General features: G+C 35.6%; 1 protein-coding gene across 2 annotated transcripts; it reads left to right on the top strand.

Moving 5' to 3' along the window:
* The first annotated feature begins 1,593 nt into the window (after positions 1 to 1,593).
* LOC144437618 (zinc finger protein 341-like) lies at positions 1,594 to 21,100 on the top strand. Of its 2 annotated transcripts, none has more exons than XM_078126598.1 (7): positions 1,594 to 1,632; positions 5,554 to 5,637; positions 5,970 to 6,874; positions 15,756 to 15,903; positions 17,478 to 17,590; positions 18,393 to 18,592; positions 19,181 to 21,100. In XM_078126598.1, exons 1-7 carry the CDS (start codon positions 1,599 to 1,601, stop codon positions 20,400 to 20,402), a joined length of 2,706 nt encoding a protein of 901 aa, XP_077982724.1. In that variant the 5' UTR covers positions 1,594 to 1,598; the 3' UTR covers positions 20,403 to 21,100. The 2 variants fall into 2 exon arrangements, with proteins under 2 accessions (XP_077982724.1, XP_077982725.1); XM_078126599.1 differs by having other exon boundaries at positions 1,613 to 1,632; positions 5,967 to 6,874.
* The last annotated feature ends 2,231 nt before the right edge of the window (positions 21,101 to 23,331 follow it).

The raw sequence follows: 23,331 nt of genomic DNA, 5'->3' as shown, positions 1-23,331 counted from the left end.
GTAGCTTTAATGAATCATTTGCATAATTAATGATTTTCAGTAATTAGGCTATATCTGAAGAATGAACAGTTCAAATTTAATACAATTTGGTACACAATTCAAACGAAACAATGGGCACATGTTGATGTAGCTGTTAGTTTTAATGAATCATTTGCATAATTAATGATTTTTAGTAATTACGCTATATATGAAGAGTACAACTTCAAGTTCTATATAATTTGGTACATACATTCATGATACCAGGGTGCATATGTATCAAAGATCATTGTAGTAATGCTTAGTTTAATAAGTCATTTGCATAATTAATGATTTTCAGGAAATGCACACTGAATATTCATGACTATTTAAATGGATATAATAAGCTCATGGGAGTCATGAATATTCAATGTACATCTAATGAATATTCATGTATGCTATGACCCATGAGGTGGAAGTGTCTCACTGTCAGAACAAGAGGTTAAAGAGATTCAATTTGGCATTCCTTAGCAACTGAGCAAATAAAGTAAGACGTGGACATGAAATGACTCTCCAGAACCCAAAGTTTAGGAAAATACCTTTATTTTCTGGAGTGGCCTTCCTTTAAAGCTCAGTATGTAAATAAAAATGATCTCAGACTGCCGAGTAGCTGGTACCCTGGGAGGGACCCCTGCCTATTGGGTATATGTATATGTGCCACCCTTTGGGATGGGGTTTTCCACCCTTTGGACTAAACTGGGTACTATATTTTTTAGAGATAAAGAGTCTAAAATGGGGTCCCCTTTACATAACTTTGGATTTTTGTGTGGTCTAATATGAACCACGTAGTAAATTCTCGACTAGTTCAAAATTTTCGGGAATTTCCCTCAAAATTTCCTCCAGCTGATTTGCTGGTTGACACCGGTGATTAAGGGTCTACAATGGGGCTGGTACATGGTATGTTGTACATAAATATAACTTAGCTTATCAAAAATTCCTGGGAAGGAATTCCAATAGCAAGTTACCAGTAAGTGTGCACAATAAATAATATAACACTTTATTCTCTCTTCGGTATTGTAGAAAATATAGCTAAAAAATGATGTAGACTTGGTATTTCACACATGGGACTATTACGTTTTTGATAGAGACACAATACAGCAGGATCCTTTGCCTAATTTTATACATTGAACATTGAGAAGCATTGCTATTCTTTCAAAGCGCAGTAAAACGGGCTTCTAATGAAAACATTACACATGGACTTGATGATTTTATTTTTTTAACTGATAATCAACATTTCAACTTGATTACTACATCCACACTACAGGCACCTATTATGCACACTGCTTGTACTTGTAGTCTGCTCATTATAATAAATCATCTACCGTAACTGTTTCTTTTGCATTAGAAGTTGTCTGAGGGTGTGTATCAAATGTCATGTCACATGAGTGAAACACCAAGCGTACATCATGTTTGCTATAAGAATGCCTGTGGGAAGAGATTCTGGTGAACAGAAAATAAAAATTCTTACCAATACCATTATGTGTTGACACATGACACGACAGGTTTTTTACCGCCATTTCTCTTTTGAAAACGAGGTTTACTACCCACAATGCAGTATAACTACTCGACTCAGTGAATCCAAGATGGCGCAGGGACTGTTTGATGCTTTGGGCGTCGGTGAGTGTGAAATAAATTTTCTTTTATCCCACGTTTTTTTAATTTTTATTGACAAATTTAGTAAATTAAATAATTGTTTTGACTTTGATATAGGGTTGAGTACTTTTAAATTGAAGAAATTATTGGGTGGCTTCCGTAATTTTGTACTTCTTGACGGCGATATTGGATGGAATTCGGAACTGACAGTTCACAACATTTCTTATGCATACTGCTTGTACTTTCTAGTCTGCTCATTATAATAAATCATCTACCGTATTTTCTTTCTCACAAAACATGTCATAGGGAAATATTTTCCATTGTTCAATCGAAAAAACTGGCCTTGGATTCCCGATTATATACTTTTAAGTAACTCAAAATATCGTGTACAGAAACAACGGACAAGTGTTCAAATGCACGAAACCTCTTGTCATGTCGTTTGCCCAGTGTTTGACAGCATCGCATTAATTTAACTGTGATTTAGATATGCATTTTGATCTCTGGGAATGCCAAACTAGGTAAATATCGCGCGCAGAAAAGTTTGAGATGTTGTTTGAATTGTTTGGTACTTGTGAATCGGGGTGGAGGGGGTTACAGGTGGGGAATATGTTGGAACAGCCAGGCCAGGGTGGGCTCGTTTTTGTTGGAAAAGCTGCAACACACGGCCGCCATGTTACTGTTGTCAGCGCCGTGAAGAAGCCGGGCGTTGAACGTATATCCTGTCGCAGACCGTTTCAAACGACACGTTTTAGACATGTTAGAGTCGCGATTTACGGATAGAAATGTACTATATTCTCTTTCATTCATATGATATCGTTTTGGGTGAATTTTTTGGCTTTTTTAATATCGACGTTTTGCTATGCTAATATACTCCTATATCTATCTGTTTGTCTTTTGTTCCGCCATAATACTTGGACAGCTCCGAGTTGCGCATTACCACATTCCTCCCACTCCCAAGGTCACTGCAGTTAATACTCTGTGGTACTTGGTTTTGCTTCAAATACTCCTTATTTGATCATTCACATGCCCAATACACTACACTCAATTAAAAAAATATAGTCTTTAATATCAGTTATTTTCGTCTAAATATTTAATCACAAGGCAATTGATACAAACCTGTATTCTATTTGCTTTGTCTACATACACTTGCATGCATCTATGTCATGTTGAAAGAATATTTCAGAACCGGTCTGAAAACATCTATCTGTCACAGTTTTGGATCAGAGATGTAAACATTCAGTAATTCATAAATTGTTAATAAACACAACCTAATCAGTGTTCTGGTTGGTCTTGTAGTTGTTTCAAACTCACAGCATAAGATAATTTACCTAGTAAAGTTTGGTTCTATTATGTCTGGTATTTGGAGCTTCTGGATGCCATGCCATGCATGCAGTTTCTTTAATATGTTTCCTGCAAAAAGTTTAAATCTTTCCCAAATTGCCAAAATGAAGTGAGATGGGCATAGTACTATATTGAAATCAAACTACAAGTTTGCATATCTATTTGTTTGTTGGTAAATATGAAATCTTGCACTGCCAAGTTCAAACCCCCTCCAAGTTACAGATTGTAAAAATTCAATAACTCTTTAGTGTACATGAACTTTATATTTGTTCCATTCTTCTAACAAACCATCAATCATTTAGCCTGTGGACGAATAGGCATATTCAAATTTTGACAACAAAATAAATTGTCATCAGTGTGTCCTCTGTCTAAGCCAAATTGACGCGCAACTGACGCACACAATTTCTAGTGACGCACCAAAATTTGGTGTTCCCCCCATCTCTTACTATATGGTGACTCACAAGAAATCCCACTTTTTCTCATTTTGACTTACAACAACAAAATGTAAAATGACTGGGGAACTCTGTAAGACTTTACCTACCTGTTCTTACATTGTGAGATAAATGACACAGTTTACCTTCAACTACTTTACCATGGTTAAAATGCTGTCCCATCAATAAACATAATTCCAGTTTGAGCTAGATGAGAATGATTTATTTTGCAAGTTATGTCAATTACAGTTACAACATGTTACCAGTATTGAGTAATCATATAACTATCATGCTGATAGTTCTGTACAGTCACACATGGAGAGGAAGGAAGACAAATCGTGCTTATATACATGTAAATTGTAATATTGCGTGTTGTCACATAGCAATTTAAAACGTTATTACTTCTTTAGACCACAAATTCTGAAGAAAAATATTGTGTAAATTGTTTAATAGAAAACATTCAGTATCGTTTGAAATTTAATTGAAATCTGCAGGACTATTTTGACAGGATCATAGTCTAGACTAGTTAAACCAAAATATTTATGTAGCCCTCTCCAGATATTGTCCCTAGTTAAATTATTTCCTTGATATGTACATACTTTTCCTTTTACTTGGTGAAATGAATAATTCAATCAAATCTATTCAAAACTTGTGAGCAATAACAGCTTAATCATGTAGAATCATTTCATGATTTTAGTGGACTATCAGTTTCTGATTTACATAAAACTTTAAGGTATGGAAAGTGATTGGCATGTGGTTTCCAGTATATACAGTAAATAGGCCAATTGGATTGATCTCAGCTCAGTAGGCATAAGGCAATTATGACAAAATGTCAACCACAACAGTCGTCTCAAAAGGTTTTTAAAACGGACAGCAGCCACTTGAAAGCAATACTGCACAGTGTGTTCCAACATAAGAAGTGAATTATCAGAAATTCAGAGATGGAAATCGGCAATCAATTTACATTGGAAATCAAATAGGAATGCAAAAATGAAACATTGACGAAATATTTTCGGTAAAATAATCAAAAGAATATGAGCGTATAGCAAACTCTTTTCTGAAAATAGACACCACATGGGCCGAACATATTTTTATTATAATTTACAGAAAGAAATAGATATGTCATACTGTGCATAGAAAAAACTTGTAGCAAAAGAAAACATTGAAAATTAAAGATGAAGATGTCATATATGGTATCAACTATCATTGCAACACAAAATTATCACACTCAGTTGGTGTCTCATGGCATGAACAGATCTGTTGAATTTGGAGCACAATCTGCAGATCTCCAATCTTTGTTCACTGATTTTTGTAATTCACATAAATGGTGAAATGATCAACACCAATACATGTATTCATTATTTTGCAATTGTTAAAGTTTGTTCAGATCAACATACTGAAAGGAAGTGAATCAAACAGTAATTGTTGAGAAGGGGTTACCACAGACTCAGTACATATAACTTGAGAGCGCAATGTTTCATACATTTATTTGACTGAATTTTGTGATTTAAACTACATGTAGTTTCCCATGACCAAAACAATTTTGAGCATGCACCCAAGATTGATGGTACTGGACTGTATGTCCTAGTGATAGAAGACAAAATAAAAAACAACATTTATAGGTTATTTTGATGAATAACCCTAGCCCATAATGTTCACTACATTTATGTTGTTGACATTACTTGCTTTCCTATACTACACATATGATCACTCGGGGTGAACAAATCCTGGTCCTTTGTCCGGGACCAGCGAATTTTTTGGGCGGACCACACAAATTTTACCTTGTCTGGTCCGTCGGACCAGTATCTTACTGTTAATAACTGTTAAAAAGTCATCTGAATATACAGATTCATAGGCAAGATTTAATGTTTCACATTAGCGGGACCTTGGACCACTAATTCTTTCAGCAGGACCACTGGATTTTTTAAGGCACTGGTCCGGAGACCACCAGTTCACAAAATGATTTGTTCACCCCTGATCACATTGGTAGATGGCCTACAGAACATACATAACATGTATGTAAATAAGTCAAAAATCATCTTCAGTGTCATTATTATGTTGTTATTAAAGTGTACAATAAACTGTCATTTTTATCAGGTTTTCTCCTTTGTGTAATCAAAAGGAAATAGGAAAACATTGATCTCATTGGCATCTTTTTTTGTCTTTGTTATAGTGGGCATGGACAACCAGACTGCCCTGGCAGTTCAGTCTTTACTGGACAGCCAGAGCAGTGTCCAGGATCCCTCAGCTAATGGAGGTAAGTTGTCACCAGATATCCGAGTTGTAAAAAACATTTTCACTCACATTGTACAGTAAACTATATTCTGTTCCTCAAACTAAGATGTTGAACTTACAGTTATTACGAGATTCATCACCAAATGATTCGAACATCTTGAAAGACATACCTTTTTGTTCCTCACACTCACTTTCCTAAATCAGAATTATCTGTTATATCTAGAGTTAACATTCCGCATAACCAAACAATGTTACATACTTAAATGTTGATGTTTAGTGTTGATAAGTCAGTTATCATTTCATTGGTTGTGTAGAAATTGTTGAATGTGATGTTTGGTTCATATTTTTCAGCAGAAGAAGATGATGTTTTTCAATGTGGAAAATGTAAGAAGCAGTTCACAAACCTGCCAAATTTTATGGCACACAAGAGAGAGAGATGTGTTCCAGTTGGTCAAGCCAACCATGGCAGAGCTGTGGTGACGGCTTCAACACCTGGGACAAGTCCCAATAGCGCATTCACATCATCAGTTCAACATCATGCCTTGAATCGACAAGTGTCAGCTTACCCAGCTCCAGTACCACCATCACCTCTGACTCATGTTAGTCAAAATATGAGTGTACTTAGTGAGGATATGTTGATGTCTACCTTCACTAGTATGGATCAAACCACATTACCTATCCAGTCCACAGCATTTCAAAGTGCTCCAATGCAGGCCACATCGTTCCTGTCACAAGCACCACAACAAAGAACCACCTCAGGACCAGCTGCAGTGCAAGCAGTACAACACGCTGGCTTTACTACTGTCAACACGGCAGCTTTGACAAGTACAGTACAAACCATTCACCCAACACACATCATACATGTACAACAACCTGCACAGGCAGCACAGATCACACAGATTAGCAGTGCACCCATAACAAAACAACCAAGTCCACCAAAACAAACTCAGCAACATCATCCAACACCGTCAAGTCGACCCAATGTCAGCGTTATAACTGATGTACAAAATGCTGCCAAAAGAAGAAGAAATGGTAGTCAAGATCCCAGCAAGAAACTTGGCAAGTTGAAATGTACATACTGTGACAAGACATTCAATAAAAACTTTGATCTGCAACAACATATACGAAGTCACACTGGTGAGAAGCCTTTCCAATGCATTGTGTGTGGCAGGGCATTTGCTCAGAAGTCCAATGTAAAAAAGCATATGCAGACTCATAAAGTGTGGCCACAGGGCACAGGAAACACACTACCAAAGCAGGTAAGTGTTGTAACTACCAATGTCAACTCATACTCAAAGAAACATGAACTGTTCCCAGCATTGTCTTAAAGGCCAGGGATTCAATCCCAGGTTCTTGCATTAGTGTTATTTATCAGTGGAGCCATAAGGATTAGATATGATCATTGTTTGATTTGGGAACAACTTTTTTGTAACCCTGCAAGATAACAGCTTTTTTTGTACATACATTTCAATCCTAATTCAAACTGGACCTTTATTAAATGTTGTCTGTGATGAGATATTAGATAGTGAAGTCATCATCGATAGTGGAACGACAGTGTTACCTACACTACAGTGGAAGTACAAATATACATGCACATGACGTATACAGGATTGCTGTGTCTCACAGTGAGAGGAGAAAGTTGATGAAATACTATGGATGAAAAATGATAAATACAAATAGTCTCAAGATAAACAGATTAAAGTATTTGTGATGTCATCATCAGATGTTTTTCCATTGCAAGAAATCACCAAAATTACTGAACACATGTCAAGTACAGTAGATTTCAAAGTTGACTAATTACCAAGATGCTATTTTATCACCCAAAATCACATATTAGTTTATAGCAGTTATCAGTACAGTTGTACTAAAGGCAGAACTAAGTCTGACTGCACGTTTCCTTGTATGTGTACACTTTTCAGATAGTACATGTATGTACATGTAGCTAGTGTTTTGGTTAGGTTTTTTTGAACCCTGGTTACAGAAACGGGGAATAGGGTAAACTGGCATAGTTTGCAATGCATTATATCATAAGTTTAGTGGGAGCCTCTGTAAAGTGACACAGAAACTCAGGGTAGATTTTTACCTGATTACCATCCTTAAAAACACTGGTAGCACTGCTGTGTATAGCATTACCACATGAAAAACATATGAAGTTCAACAATACAAAGTTTGGCTAACTCATATCCCTTTGATAATACAGTCAGTAGTGATTAATATGACTCTCTGACAAGCTCTAGTTATGAAATAAACATTCAAATAGCTGACTCTACAATTTATACGCTAAGTTGTATCATCAGCTTGGGTCTTTGACTTCTACCAGACACTTTGATTGCGATATCAAAACTGCTGATAAAACGATGTGCAACCACAGACATACGTCCACAGAGAGGACTTTATCTTTGTCAAGTAATTACAGATTATTGAAGTAATGGCATAATGGAGGTATAGAGTAGAGGGTTCATACACACAAATCATAGTCTCATCTATGTTCAGAAAGTGTAATTTAGCGTAAGAATGTGTATAAAATACAACAATGTGTCACTATTAACCTCTCCACTCATTTCAACTATTGCACGCTCTCTTGATGTCCGTCTTATAGATTAGCTTGGCTTATTTCCAGCTGTCAGTGCAATACTTATTGTATTACTATGAACTCATGAAGTATAGAGGATTTCAATAACGTCTACTTTTGTGACGTTTTTTATTACTATCGTTGAAGTACATTTTGTTGAAACGAAAATCATCTTACTGTAAATGTCTTTTGGATGGACAGAAAATCTTAATGTCATTCCAGAATCCTACATTGCATGTCTGGCTTGACAAATGAAATGCAGCAATATTTGTAAGATTTTTGTCAAGCCAAACAGTAACATATAGCAATTTTAGGAAGATTTTTGTCCAGCAAAATAATAATATGTAGCAATATTTGTAGCATTTTTTTGGCAAACAATGTTTAGCAGTGCTAGGAGGATTTTAGTCTACCCAAATGGTAATATTTGAAAGATTTTTGTCAAAAACAATTTTTTCTAGGCAAATGATAACATGTAGCAATATTTTTTATGATTTTTTGTCCAACCAAACAATATGTAGCAATGGCAGGAAGATGTTTTGTCAAGCCAGACATTGAAATGTACTAATGTTATAGTAAGAATTTGTTGTCTGTCAAAAAAAATGTAGCGATATTACTAAGATTTTTGTTGAGGCAGAACAATGAAATATAGTAATATTTAGTTAGATTTTTGTGGAGCCTGATGATACTCTTTTTCGGTCGACTTGGTTTTCATTGTATCACTGAGCTACTAGCACAAGTAGCAGTTTTGTGTATTAAATTTAAATTGTACAGCTGTACAGTAATCTGTAACAACTGTGCATTACAATCTGAAACTAATACCAAATGACAATAACATGTCCCCTATACTAGCTTCATATCATATTCAGAATTATGGTGAGTTATTCACTACTTCAACGTACTGCTAAAAAATGTAACATTATGTTTACAACCAGTCTGTGATAGCATGCCAATGTTAATACAGGCATAGAACTGATGCAGTGTTAGGGTTTCAGAACTTTAGTAAAGAAAATTAATTCAACGGTTGATTTAGTACATACAGTACCAATTTTTCATGAAGCCTAGTAGTAGTACAAACCCAGTGTAGGAATATACAGACTGGTTGTTGTAGCATATAGCATTTCGTGAGAATCAGTTTGGCACACCTCGGTATATCAGAATGAAATGAAACTATTCTGAACGTGAGTAACAATGCTGACAATAGCTAAATCTCTCAGTGCTCACTTGATACAGTATGTCCTATGGAAATTAGATGATTGCTCAATTATTGTCAGTAACGCGCCACTTAAAACTACTTGGCAGCTTTGTAGCCCTTGTTTCTATGTAGACTTTACCAGTTATTACTTGATGCCTTTTTTGTATATACTCATTATTCTGTGGTGAGGAGACCCACTTTGATAACAATTTTAGAGGTGTGTTAAAGTAAAACGCCTTTGAGATATATTTTCAAACTACATACATATCCAGTGTGATCTCTTTAAGCCAATTTGATGTGCCATAGACACACAGCAATTTCTAGAGGCCTGCCAAAATCTAATACTCCCCATGCTATGTGGAGACTCACAAGGAAACCTATTTTTTCATCAACTTGACCTCCAACAACACATTAATGTTGTCTTTTATTAGGGGTATGCCTTTGGTATCACTATATGTAAACTATAGATATCTCAGGCACTATACAAAAATCATGTTCCAATGTAGAAATTTTATCTTATATGCCATTACAGATCAGCTTAGAGGTATAAAAACAAAATATTGGCATTTTTGTGTAAAAATTTGATATTTTCAATGATCAGTTTATACTCTAGAGGTCAAAAAGAAGAAAATATGTTTTTTGGTTTTAGTTATAAAATGCTTGTAAAATGATATCCCTTGGTGCCTCAGCCCACTGAGTACATGTGTGATATTGATATGATAGGGTTTATTCATTCTGTGGTTTCACATTGCCTTCATTCTTCATATTCTCAACTAAGTAGCTACTAGCTACAACTAATGTATACTTTAAGAATCAGCCTGACATTCGTTGAAAAATGTTCTACCTTGCTTTAGGCAGTTCTACTGCTACTGAATAGTGGTTGACAGGATTTGAAAAGAAAGCACATGCAGAAAGTACATACTTTGAATATGATGCATTATGTGAAATTACATATACATGCAGGGTTCTAAATTAGCAGTAGTCCAGGGCCTAGGGAATGTAGATGACAAGACTATCAAATGTGCAAGGTTGTACTACTAGTCTGTAAGACCAATGGAAATCAATAGAAAATTGTAACTGAAACAGTTCACTTGGCTGAATCAGACTACCAAGCATAGAGGTTTCATTCGAGCCTTGGTGTAGAAGTAGAGTTTGAAATTAGCAGTAGTCCAGGGAGCATAGACAACTAGACTACCAAATGTACAAGGTTTTAGTCTGTAAGACCCATGAAAATCATTAGAAAATTGTAACTGAAAACAGTTCACTTGGCTGAATCAGACTACCAAGCGTAGAGGTTTCATTTTAAGCCTTGGTGTTGAAGTAGGGTTTGAAATTAGCAGTAGTCCAGGGAGCATAGAGTAGTAAACACTGCATCCACCATATGTACACTGTTGTAGTTTGTAAGACCAAGGGAAATCAATAACTGAAATAGTTCATATGGCTAAATCTAACTACCAAGTGTAGACGTTTCATTCAAGCCCTGGTGTAGAAGTAGGGTTTGAAATGAGGTGTAGTCCAGGGAGCATAGACTAGTAAACATTGTATCTACCATATTTGCAAGGTTGTACTAGTCTGTAAGACCAAGGGAAATCAATAGAAAACAGTCACTGAAACAGTTCATATGGCTAAATCTGACGACCAAGTTTATGCATTAAATTTAAGCCCTGATATACTACTAGAATTAAAGGACTGTTTCTGAAAGGAAATATCAGTTTTTGTTTGCTATTTTTATTTATACCCTTATAAAAGCCAAGTACAATTCATGTAAATCTTCCCAACATACAAATGGTAAACTTTCATCTCCCTACTTTATACTAAATTATAGATGATACAATATGTATCCTGCCATGTGAAAATTCAAGAATAATGGATTTATAGTCATTTCCATATACAAGTTCACAACATGCAGGCAGGCACACATTACAGTGCTCTTGCCAGACCCAGGTAACAGAAAGGGGCAATGGGTTAAAAGGTGGCATGGTTTTCACTATTACAATCTACCATAATTTTTGTTTTTGAACTGTGAAAGACTGCTGTAAAGAGGCTTAATGGTTTACGACAATGCTCCAGTATAGTTGTGTGATGACTTGGGGTTCATCCCCCTATAGATTTTACCTTCTTATTGCCCTTAGCAAAAATGAGTATATGACCAGTACATGAATACTGCCCTCATACTGAAAACCAGTTGTGTGTAACAGTGCAGTGACAGCTGAGACATATTATCAGTTGTCTTCGATAATCCATCAATGAAAAAAATCATAAGTTAGAACATAAAGCTGTCATATTACTGTCTAATTTTATTGATCAAACTAAACGACTTTACTTTATAGGGTCTGAGGGCTGGTATTAAATCGTATACGAGTTTCACTTGTAAATGGGAAATAATGTAATAATCCAAGATAATACAGTTTTCATGCCAATCACTCACAGCTGTTAGTTTCCGCATAGTTCTCATTGGTATTGTTTTCACTACTCAGTCTCAATTATGACACATTTTGTCCTGCGTAGACTCCCATGGTGCAAGTAAATTGCCAAATAATGTTTTTAGTAGCATGTCCAAGTACTGTTAAAGTATTATTAAAAATTAAGTCAAGCTGCTTATACGCATCAAAATACACCTCTTGATCATTCTAGAAACTATTTATAGCATGTCTTGTTTTTGTGAAGAAATTACCACGTTAGTGTAGACAGAATCATTCTGTGTTCGTGTTTGTAAAAACTCAAAAGACCTGATCGTTAATTTGTGCTAGTTTTAATGTGCCTGTTAACAGCAGGTATTTGATAGGTGATCAACAGACACAGTAAATCAACCATTTTATATTACGTGTTTAATACTAAACAGTATAATTGGGAAAAACTTGGTAATGGCTCTATTAAAGTTACTATTAACAGTTTTTTACAGTTGAACAGAGGAATTGTAACTATAAAAAGTCGTGGCACTTTTTGGATGGACAACTGTTAACTCATAAAGGGAAGTGACATTTCATTATGTAAGGCTGCAAATTGTCACACTATTGGGAACTTATGCAGAGAAATGTTCTAGGTATATATAGGGATGACCATTTGTCCCACATGATGTAAAGAAATAGGCCACAGTGGAATTGACATTAAGGTAGACTGTACCTTGAGGACAAATTTCCCTGAACATCAAGTTCTTCTCTCCAGACTTTCCATATGAGAGCTTGTTTCTGCTCCTTTTGAAATAAGAAACTGAGAAATTTCGTCTCTCACTGTTTTTCTGTCAAGGACATATTGAACTGTTTATTTTCTCATACTCTAGTATTTGGTGGCCATAATGGATTCTATAATGACTAAATATTGATATCATTTTGAACTCCATTTCAACAATTTTTATGGTGACCGTAGATGTTTATCATTGATATTAACTGAGAATAGGTTTGCAGTTTTCTTGAACAAAGTAACAGTAAAAGTTTACTTCTAAGGTGCATGCTATGTTAAAATGAAATTGATATATGTGTACAATTTATGCCAGCAAATCATGATGCAAAAAAAAAATATTTTTCAACTTTTTTATTGGCATTCTATTGTTTCCTTTCATTGAATCTGCTTATAATGCTATATTATATTACTGTCAGTTACTTAAAAACAGAATAGAATTTTGCAACCTAACTAGTAAAAAAACAAAAACATTCTGATTCTGTTGTATACTGTACATCAAATTTCAAAGTCTCTTCAGTCACTTGGTGATCAAACCTCTCGTGTAAACAAGCCACAAAAACCCTGAAGTGACTTCAAATGGAGTATGGTTCCACATTATCTATTCGCAAACTTACTAAAATAAACTAAAACTAATCTCTGATACGAATATTTTCCATAAATTTTATACTGTCTCATTTCAACTTTTACTACTTTGCCATATTTTGTAGACATACATGTACATGTAGCAAGTTTACTAATACTAAACTAATCAATTTTACCATTGTAACCGTATGTTGTAGTCTTTACAAGCTTACAATTACAAGTACCAAACTAGCACATTTCTCAGTTTACTATTTAACCATATTTTTGTAGATGTACATGTAGTAGCAATCTGATTATCATATTAAACAAATACATTTCTAATTTTAGTACTAAAAATTAACAAAACATTTCTTTGCAAGCCTACCAAACTAAATATTTCCGATTTTGCTATTTTCATTGAATGTTGTCGTCAAAGTAAAATTAAAATTATCCTAGTTATATTGATTGTAATGAAATGGTAGAATTGATTGACAAGACATATCGACATTTTCAGATACCAGACAGTTACCATCATCACATCGATATTATACTTGGCTCGATTCAGTGCAGGTGAAATACACCACAATCGATGATATTGATGTAGAAAGATGATACAGTGAACAATGAATTGAGATTACGTCCTTGACAAGTTCAACATCAACAATACTACTTCATGTTAAAAGATCTGTCAGGTGTTGACACGACACATGTATATAACACATATTCCTGAAGTAATTTGATTGCAAGTGTTCTCGCAGGAGAAAGATGTGATTAATTCATTAAAGTGTCTTGCTCTAGATACATTGATTGACATGTAACTCCTTCAGAACACATCACATTATGTGGTGTACAGAAAGACTGAAAGCTGCACAAGCTGTAAATGGAAACATTTTTTGAAAATGTTTTGTTAGATGTAATGACTTACTCATTGTCTCAAAATATATTTCACCATGAAATGTGTTGAATCCCCTGTGAGTAAATGTATATGTATGTGTGTAGCAGTACACAGACATGTAGAATGGTGCTATACCCAAAAATCAGCCCCCCCCCCCCCCCACTGAATCACGATTTCAACTTATTATTATACTACTTATAGATAAAATAGACCTCTAATTAACATGTACAGTGTTTAATTATTGTATTTTAACTAATTTCAGTGTCGGTTGTCTGATTGAAAAAATAATACCCCAGTTACCCTAGTGCGGGTTTTAGTGTCTTGTACTGATGTGGAACTGTATGAAATACTCATTTACCTTAAAGGCAATGTTGGATTAGGATTGAGATTTAGATGTGAAAAACAGATGTCTGGCAGAGCTACAGAAAAAGTTGGTCTAGAACAAAAGAATAATCCTGTCTAAACCTCGTGGCACCACTGATCAGCCAGAACTGATGTAAGAACCAGACATTAAATCATGGGCCTTTTTAAAGTAAAATGTATGAAACACAATACATATGCTAGCCTCAGTTACCCAGACTCTCACTGCTGGGAGCTCTGCCTACAAGACCTCCCCCGAACGAGAGTGTGGGAAAACCACGTTCCAACTCTCCCACGACAGAAGTAGTTGCTGGAGAAGTGCATCACAGGGCGTACTTCACATCCAACATTGCAGGCTGAACGATTTGGATACCTTCACTACAGATTATCACTTCTCAAGTGACTGATATATATTAATTACAACAAACAGGCCTCGTAAGCCCATTTTTTTATGTTTGGAAGAAATGCACTGTGTGACTTCCGTCACGGGGTAGTTGGAACGTGGTTTTCCCAGACCCTCATTTGGGGAGATCTCGTAGGCAGCGCCCCCAGTGGCAAGAGTCTGGGTAAACGAGACTATGTAAACGCTGATCCTATCTATTCATTATGGTCCCACAGATAAGACAGTATTAATAAGCTGAAATTGACTTTATGGTCTTTCATTTTGAAATGCAATGAAACACAATACAAGATGACTGGCATGTACTTGATGAATCGTGATATAGGTGAAGCACAAATAGAAATCACACATCGATACAACTATATTTTGAGTTTAATCATAAAATACAATCTGCCTGTAATGAAATAAATCCATGAAGAGTTGACAGGTAGCCACCACCCCAATGTTGTTGTCAACTGATTCATGATATGGACTCAACTGTAAATATTTCCTGCAATGTGAAGTGATACCAGTTGGATTGTATATTTAGATAAAACCACAGCTAGAAAGACAAGTATTCTGTGTTTTAGGGCAGACCAAATAAGGTTTGATTACAAAAATATCCATATCAGTATTTGACATTTAGATGTTATTCCTCAATATTTTAAATCATGAGATGGAACAACCAGAGTAAATATTCCATATTTTTTGTTTAACTTGGTTCATGCCTTTGTCGTTACAAGTCACTAGACAAGTTGTGACAACCCTTAGGTCACAAGTATTTTCCGGCTGAATGAAGAAAAATATTGGAGAATAACTTAATCATACCACCACCAGTAATTTCAAAGGAAAATCAGGGAAAGTATTGGCAATTTTGAACGTTTTGAATCGTATTTCGAACACAGCTGAACCAGTGACATAGACATGTAGTGTCATGATGTTCTAAATAGCTCATGCAGGTATAATCTAAATTCTGTTTTCACCTTATTTTGCTCCTCTAGCCACCACCTAAACCTCTGGATAAAGATGATGAAGAACAACAAGAGAGAGAAGAAGAAGAAGAAGAAGTAGTGACACCAGTTGAACCAGAAGTAGTAGTAGAACCAGAAAAAGACAAAGAAGAAGAAGAAGATGAAGAAGAAAATAAAGGTACTTTCACATTTAATATAGTTTATAATGTCTTATCTTTAGGTACAATTTGATTCATTTTAAACTTTTCTCAGACAGGAAAGAGAATTGCAGCAAATGAGGCTGATTTCTATTTGACAATACATAATCATTATTTATACTGGACAGTCCTTTTTAAGTTTTTCAAATTGTGTCTCCCAAGAGGTCTAGTGAGACCCCAGCCCTCATGGGTTCAGTGTAAATACAGAAGGAAACCCAAGTGCCTAGAGAAAACCTGCATTATTTCATAGTCATCAGTGGCTGACTTTTCATTTGTGTTATAAAACTATGTCTGCTTAGTCTTTGTGTTACATTCTCTGAGTCTGTGACAGTGCACCAACAAAACAAACCAATGTAATCTATAACATTATCAGTACAGATGTTGATGTTATCAGTACTATATATATATCTGACAAGCTAGCCAGCAGGACCGTCTTCCTTATCTTGTTACAAGTTTTCAGTACCTGGTATGGCCGCCAAACAAACAGTTGTTCATGTGTAAAATATCTACTTGTATATTGAGCTAATGAAGCAGGTCACAGCAGTGGCCTTTGGGGGATAGTGACATATGACGCACAATGTTAGACTACAACCAATGAAGTACATCATACAAACCTTTTTAACTTGGTAATCACTGCAGGGTAAACAGCTTGTAATGTTAGGAAATGAAATAAGATGCAGACAAGTTTGTATTCAGACTTAGACTATATTACATGCTTTTTGATAAACAGCTAGCAATGTTAGATATTAATTCAATTGAAATAGCAATGTTAGATATTAAACCAAGTGAAAAGACAGACAAATTATGTAGTAACTTGTATCTAGACAGTATCTCTAGACCAAAGTAGATCACATGTTTTACAAATCCTTGACTGAAAAAACAGTCTGGAGTAGATTTGGTTTAATAGCTGTATGGTATACATTTGTGTTGTGTATCACAGTCAGTGTAACAAAGCTGATTATTATTTAGTTGTGGTGAAAATGGATAGACTTAATGTGTCTTTTAGTGTGTCTCTCTGTCTCGCTGTCTCTGTCCATCATTCTCTGTGTCTGCACATGTTTCTGTGTACATGTGTATGCGTGTGTTTGTGGTATGTTGTGTTGTGTATGTAAAGAACGTCTGACATAATTTCCTAGGTTTAGTGCATCACTTTGACTATGAATATCTTGTTAAGTTATTGACATGACAATTATATTTGTAACCTCCTAACTTCAATTTTTTAAAAATGAAGATATCCCAGGAATGGACCCTCAGTGTTGTACATTAAATTAAATGCTTAATCCCATCCCCCCCCCCCCCCCATCATGATAAACAAAAGTCATTTATGTTTACCTGTGTGTTGTGTGAGGGCGCTCTAACAACCCCATACACACTGCTGTATGCAAATACTGATTGTGAAGAAGTGAATTTGTGTCACCATTCCATGGCAGAGAATGCATTACCAGCTTTAATGGCCACCAAAGTTTCATACACTATCAAATTCAGTACCGGCATTGTGTAATTTTTTTTAAATGAGATTGTACTGAGCTTATTATCATTTTATTTGTATTTACAGATGACAAGTTAAATATCATGGTAGATAATTCCTATCTATGTCAGTATTGTCCATCAAATTTCAAGACCTACTTTCAGCTCAAAACTCACATGATACAACACAAAAATGAACAGGTAAGAACTGATACTGACTTAGGCTTGGTTGATAAATACATTACAGTGGCAGTGTAGTGACTTGGTGTATGAATGCGGTGATTGCTAGAAATGAACACTTTTGAAATCTGATGTTGTTTAGCAGCTTTAACTTATGAAATGAAATGACAGCTAAGTATATGAAAATAGACTGTGCAAAATACAGGTACATGTACCCCCTCAAAGGTGAAAGTCAAGAAATATTGCATAAAGTTTAATTTTTGACATGTGGCGACCCATTGTTACTCATTGCTGACTGTAGAGATTGACATTAGGGTCTAACCCTATTGCTATCCCTAACCTGACCTTCAACTTCATGTTGTAATTACACTTTTGTGTCTATTGTACCATACGTCAATCCACTGTTCTACATCTTACATATAAATTGTCTTATGTTTCTCTGAAGAAGGATAGATGCAACTCAGAGAGTACTGGAAAATTGTCAAATGTCCCCAATAATTTGTAAATGGTTTCACAACATTTGGAAGTCTAAAAATCGACATTACGCAAACTGCACTGCACTGCACACCCACACCACACCGCACCCGCATTGCACCACACCACACCCGCACTGCACCACACCACACCACACCATCATGATTATGTGTTCTCCTGTGACAAAACATTCTTTGATGTGTCTCATCAACAAAATTGAACATTTGAAAAAAAAAACATTTTTCTGTCCATGACTGAAAAAGTATGGAATGTCTTGCACTTACCATCATCAAATCATCTTGTTTAGTATATCATGTATGATCATATATTCATTTTGATTCATTTCTAGGTGTATAAATGTATACTCAAGTCATGTGGCAGCACCTTCAAGGACCTGGATAGTTTCCTAGAGCACACCAAGTTCCATGAAAATGATATGTCGTATAGATGTCATCTTTGTAATAAACATTTCCCATCTCTCTATGACTTGGGTGTTCATCAGTATTCACACAGTCTTTATCCAAACCAAGGACCTAAACCAGGCCCTCGGTAAGTAACTCTATGAAGACCTGCAATATATACATAACTAGCGACTGATTTGTTACCATGACAATCGCCATATATAATGCAGGGTCAATTCACAAGTCTTGGAATATTGGTTGATTCAGAAAGTAGTCAAGAGTACGTTCCACAAACTTCATAATTACTCTTGAGATAGAAATAAATTTTGATAAACTTTCCTTTATTTGAATCAGTCCCCTTTGATACTACTACGGAAGTCAAGCTATCAGCAACCTAAGAGACAAACTAAAACTATTCTTGCAACATGTTGATATAAGTTATCAACGGACATTGATGTAATAACAATCACAGGAGGACAATGTTTCTGATAACAAGTTTTCTCACAGGGTGGTACATTCAACCTCATCTGGTATTTACACTATCTTGATTACTGGGTAATTATCTCCACATAACCAAGGCACTGTTATCACACATTTGTCAAATCTACCTCGCACAAGAATAGTTTTAGTTTATGTCTATCTTAGTTTGATGATAGCTTGCTTTCCATAGTAGTAAATATGACAAATATGTAATTCTCTCTGACCAGTAATTTGTGATGTCTTCTTATTCCATTAGATATTTCCGGTGTACTAAGTGTATGAATAAGTATGCCACACCTGAAGCCTTAGACCATCATATGGCTACATCCAGTCATACGTATCCCTGTCCACATTGCGACAAGACATTTCCATGCGAGCGTTATCTACGACGTCATCTGCCAGTCCACGGTACCCTGGGTGAACACGTATGCACCCACTGTGAGAAAAGATTCAAAACAGAACACTACCTCAAGATGCACATGTTGATACATACTGGTGTGAAGCCATTCAAGTGTTCACAGTGTGAGGCAGCATTCAATCGTAAAGACAAACTCAAACGTCACATGCTGATCCATGATCCTGTCAAGAAGTTTAAGTGTCCGTTCCGAACACACATGGGATGTACTAAAGAATTCAATCGACCAGACAAGTTGAAGGCCCATATTATAGCACATAGTGGTATCAAGCCATTTAAGTGTCAGTATTGTAACAAGAGTTTCAGTCGCAAACCTCACATGCTTGAACACGAACGTATGCACACAGACAATTACACCATCAGATGTGATAAATGTAAGAAAGGCTTTGCCAGGGAAAAGTACCTGAAGGAACACAAGTGCAGACCCGGAAGAGAAGCCAAGAAAACAAAGGAGTTAAGAGAGGACAGAGCTGGAGACGAAGATATAACACCTAACACTGTATCATCTAAACGTAGAACGGCCAAGGTGAAAGAGAGAGAAAAAGTGGAGCCAACTAAAAGAAATATTCGCAAACGAGGTAGACCCCCTAGGAAGGTGACAAAGATCGAAGAGGTCGTCCCTGAAGTTGAAGAGTCTACTAGCGCTGGCACTGATGATATACAGAAAGACTTAGAACTGATTAAAGCTCAGATGAATCAAAGTAAAAATAGCACTGAAACAGAGACACATATACTGACTGCCAGTGAACTAGGGCAGGATGTACATATGTCGGCTCAGAACACAATCGCAGCTGCAAGTACCCCACATGTGACAGATCACGATGGAGATCCCATCACTGCAACGTCACTGCAGCATCTAAGTGATGGCACTACTACTACAACTGTATTTATCCACCAAGCTACTGGTGCTGCAGCATTAGGTGCAGCAACATCACAGACTGAAATACCGATACCAGAATCTACTGCAGGGGAAACCGCAACCTCACTGCTTGAAGGTACTTCTATATCAGAGAGCACAGATGAAGATATGCCGTACCTACCGACTAGTGAAGCACTGTCATAAATTTGATATAACATTGTGCTGCGTTGTGTGAGTAAAACACTCCAAATTTGAAATACTGCAATCTGGCAGGCTATGTGGAAAAGGCTGTACATATAATATGCTGCCATTCTCATATTTCCTTTGCCATACGTGTCAACATCTAAAACTGCCAGCAACAAAAAATCCTTAGTTTTGCAGTTCAAAAAACAAGAGGAACGTGGTAATATGGATTGTGTTACTGCTTGAATAAACTATGACAATGCAATGATAGACATATATAGACTATGTAGGTGATACAAGGCAGGACAGAGATGCCAGTGATGCCATAGTTGTAAATGACATCAGACAATATAGGAAATGCACTTTGACCTTTGACCCAAATGATGTACATATTTGTAATTTACAAGTAGATTTACCATGTCTCATTCGTAACAGCTGTTGATCAAATTACGTTATATTATGAACATAAAATGAATTACCACAATTTAAATTATGATAATGTACATAGTAGAATTCAGAGAGATGACAAGGCTTATTCTGTGATGCCATGTACACACCAAATACAATTTCGCCCCTGTAACAGGTCATGTGCAGACCCCTGTAACATTCCTGTGGTACAGGTCTGTGTCAACAAAGACAGCACAGGTTTGTAACAGATGTGTAGTCACAGGCCTGTCAACAGCAGTGTGACTACATTACTGTATACATTGCTGTAGGCACACTACTGATACATTGATGTGTATCCAGGCATGTCACAATGTCATGTGACAGGCATGTGACTATATATATACGTGACTGTATACATGTATATGAATGTGTACACAAACACAGGTATGGTTTTATCACTATGTCATGTGTTTGTACATGCAGTGAAAACATGTCACTAATGTAACCTGTTTGTCAGAAATAACACACCTGTATACGTGCCTGTGAATACAGTCCTGAAATCTGACCAAAGTTACACACCCTGTAACAGCCCTGTACACCCATATCTGGATACACATCTGCGTCTACATATCTGCTTCAGTCATGTGCCCACAGCTATGTATACAGTCAGAATAACACATCTGTATACATGCCTGTGCCAACAGACCTGTTACATGTCTGTGAATACAGCTATGAAATGTAACCAAATTACAGACCCTGTACAGAACTTATTTCACATACCCTGTTACATAACAGGATCTGCATGATATTTCTGTTATGGGCATGTCCAGTAATGTACCTGTGGATTTCAATTTGTGTACAATACATCATAATTTCCCTGGCATCTAAGTTAGAATAAGTACCACATGTATGTACATTTTGTATTGCAGTGTTACTAGACTAGATGTAATGACAAAAAATATCACTGCTGCCATGGCAACAAACATTTTCATGAATTTTTTAACAACAAAATGGTATGGATGTAAAGTTTACAAATTTTCACAATATACTTAACCACGTATGTAATATTGCAATAGATAACCCTTACAGCACAGTAACATTCATGATATAGTTCAATATTTTTGATCGTCATTATTTATATTCATTTTATCAAATTATTTTTTTCTGATATTTTTGATACTCACACAGCAATCTCAACTCATGACTTTGAGTTTTCTTGTGTAATAAATAACATCATATTTGATCACATTTTTAGATATTTGTACACTTATCTGACTTCAGGTGATTTTTAAAAGCATTCATAGTACCACACTTTTACTGATATTTAATGTAGGTTACAACACCTCGGAAATAATCTCTTTAAATTTTTGATATTACTTTGTTCAAGAAAATGTCAGTTAAAATCAATTTAAAAAATCTGGGGTCACAAATTTTTTTAAATAGTGACCAAAATGTTATCAAATTGAGTCATTTTAGAATCCAAGAAGCCAATAACACAGAGACCATATAGAAAACAACAGAAAACATATCTATCTGAACTAGACACTCGCATATGAAAAAAAAAAAAATAAATAAATTGAATGTAATCGGAACCACACAAAGTTTTTTTCTTTAAGCCTAAGTCTATAGGAAAATAAAAGATTGGTGATTTCTCTGAAAACAAGATGGTGGACCATCAAATTTCTTTTATGTTAAAAGGACCAGAAACAAGCTTTCATTTGGCAAAGTTTGGAGAGAACTTTAAGAACTTTAGTTTTCAGGGAAATTTGTAGCTGAGGTACATTCTAACCTACACAGGTCATCCTTACCTGTACTGATATTTTTAAAACTCTGTAGATACACTCTAGTTACACCACAGTAGATAAGCTATATAATAGGTATGGCAAAACTTACATATTTCAAAGCATTACATGTAACATACCTTCGTTGTTTTTTGTTATCGACAGGGACTATGAGTTTAAAAAGCAACCCTCACATCGATATTTAGTTGCTTGATTTCCCATAGTTGGAATATAACAATAAATGTGAAGTTTACTAGAATGTGCCCCTCTTTGTTAGCAGGGTCTGTAGACTGTTAACTGTAGTACACTACTGGTCTGTCAATCAATCTTAGTAGTGTTCAACAGTAATTTACATTTATCAATGAACAAAACTTGTACCACTAGTGACACACTATACAAAAGGCAATATAATGACTTTGTGTAATCACAAATTTAATGGTATATTCTGCCATATTATAGTTTATGAGTTGTGTACAAGTTTTTGTTTTGTTTTTATTTGTTGACAGTTTTCCTTCTTTTCATCTAAATATAATAACAACAAAATGGTGTAAATTAGGTACATGTATTTGCACTTGTGTTGTTCCCTGGTGTTCCTTCATCACAGAAGTGCATGGGCCGTTATTGAATTCACTAAAATTTGATAATAGAAATATGCAAGTTTTTTTGTGTGCACTGACAAGATCTCATTATGTTGTTCTGTCAAAGTTTCTTTATGGTAATATTGTATTTAAACAAACTGAATAAAGGCAGTCAGTACAAAAATGTATATGGTAAACTGTACA

Source organism: Glandiceps talaboti, chromosome 7 (genome assembly GCF_964340395.1).
Source record: "Glandiceps talaboti chromosome 7, keGlaTala1.1, whole genome shotgun sequence".
Taxonomy (NCBI): Eukaryota; Metazoa; Hemichordata; class Enteropneusta; family Spengelidae; genus Glandiceps; species Glandiceps talaboti.
Note: the sequence above shows the minus strand (reverse complement) of the source record. Positions and strands in the feature narration are given on the sequence as shown.

What these genes read in the sequence shown, in the direction of transcription:
- LOC144437618 (XM_078126598.1), top strand. Translation starts at nt 1,599, where the DNA reads ATGGCGCAGGGACTGTTTGATGCTTTGGGCGTCG. An exon ending in GTTTGATGCTTTGGGCGTCG is followed by an intron (nt 1,633 to 5,553) that starts GTGAGTGTGAAA and finishes TCTTTGTTATAG; the next exon opens with TGGGCATGGACAACCAGACT. An exon ending in GAAACACACTACCAAAGCAG is followed by an intron (nt 6,875 to 15,755) that starts GTAAGTGTTGTA and finishes TTGCTCCTCTAG; the next exon opens with CCACCACCTAAACCTCTGGA.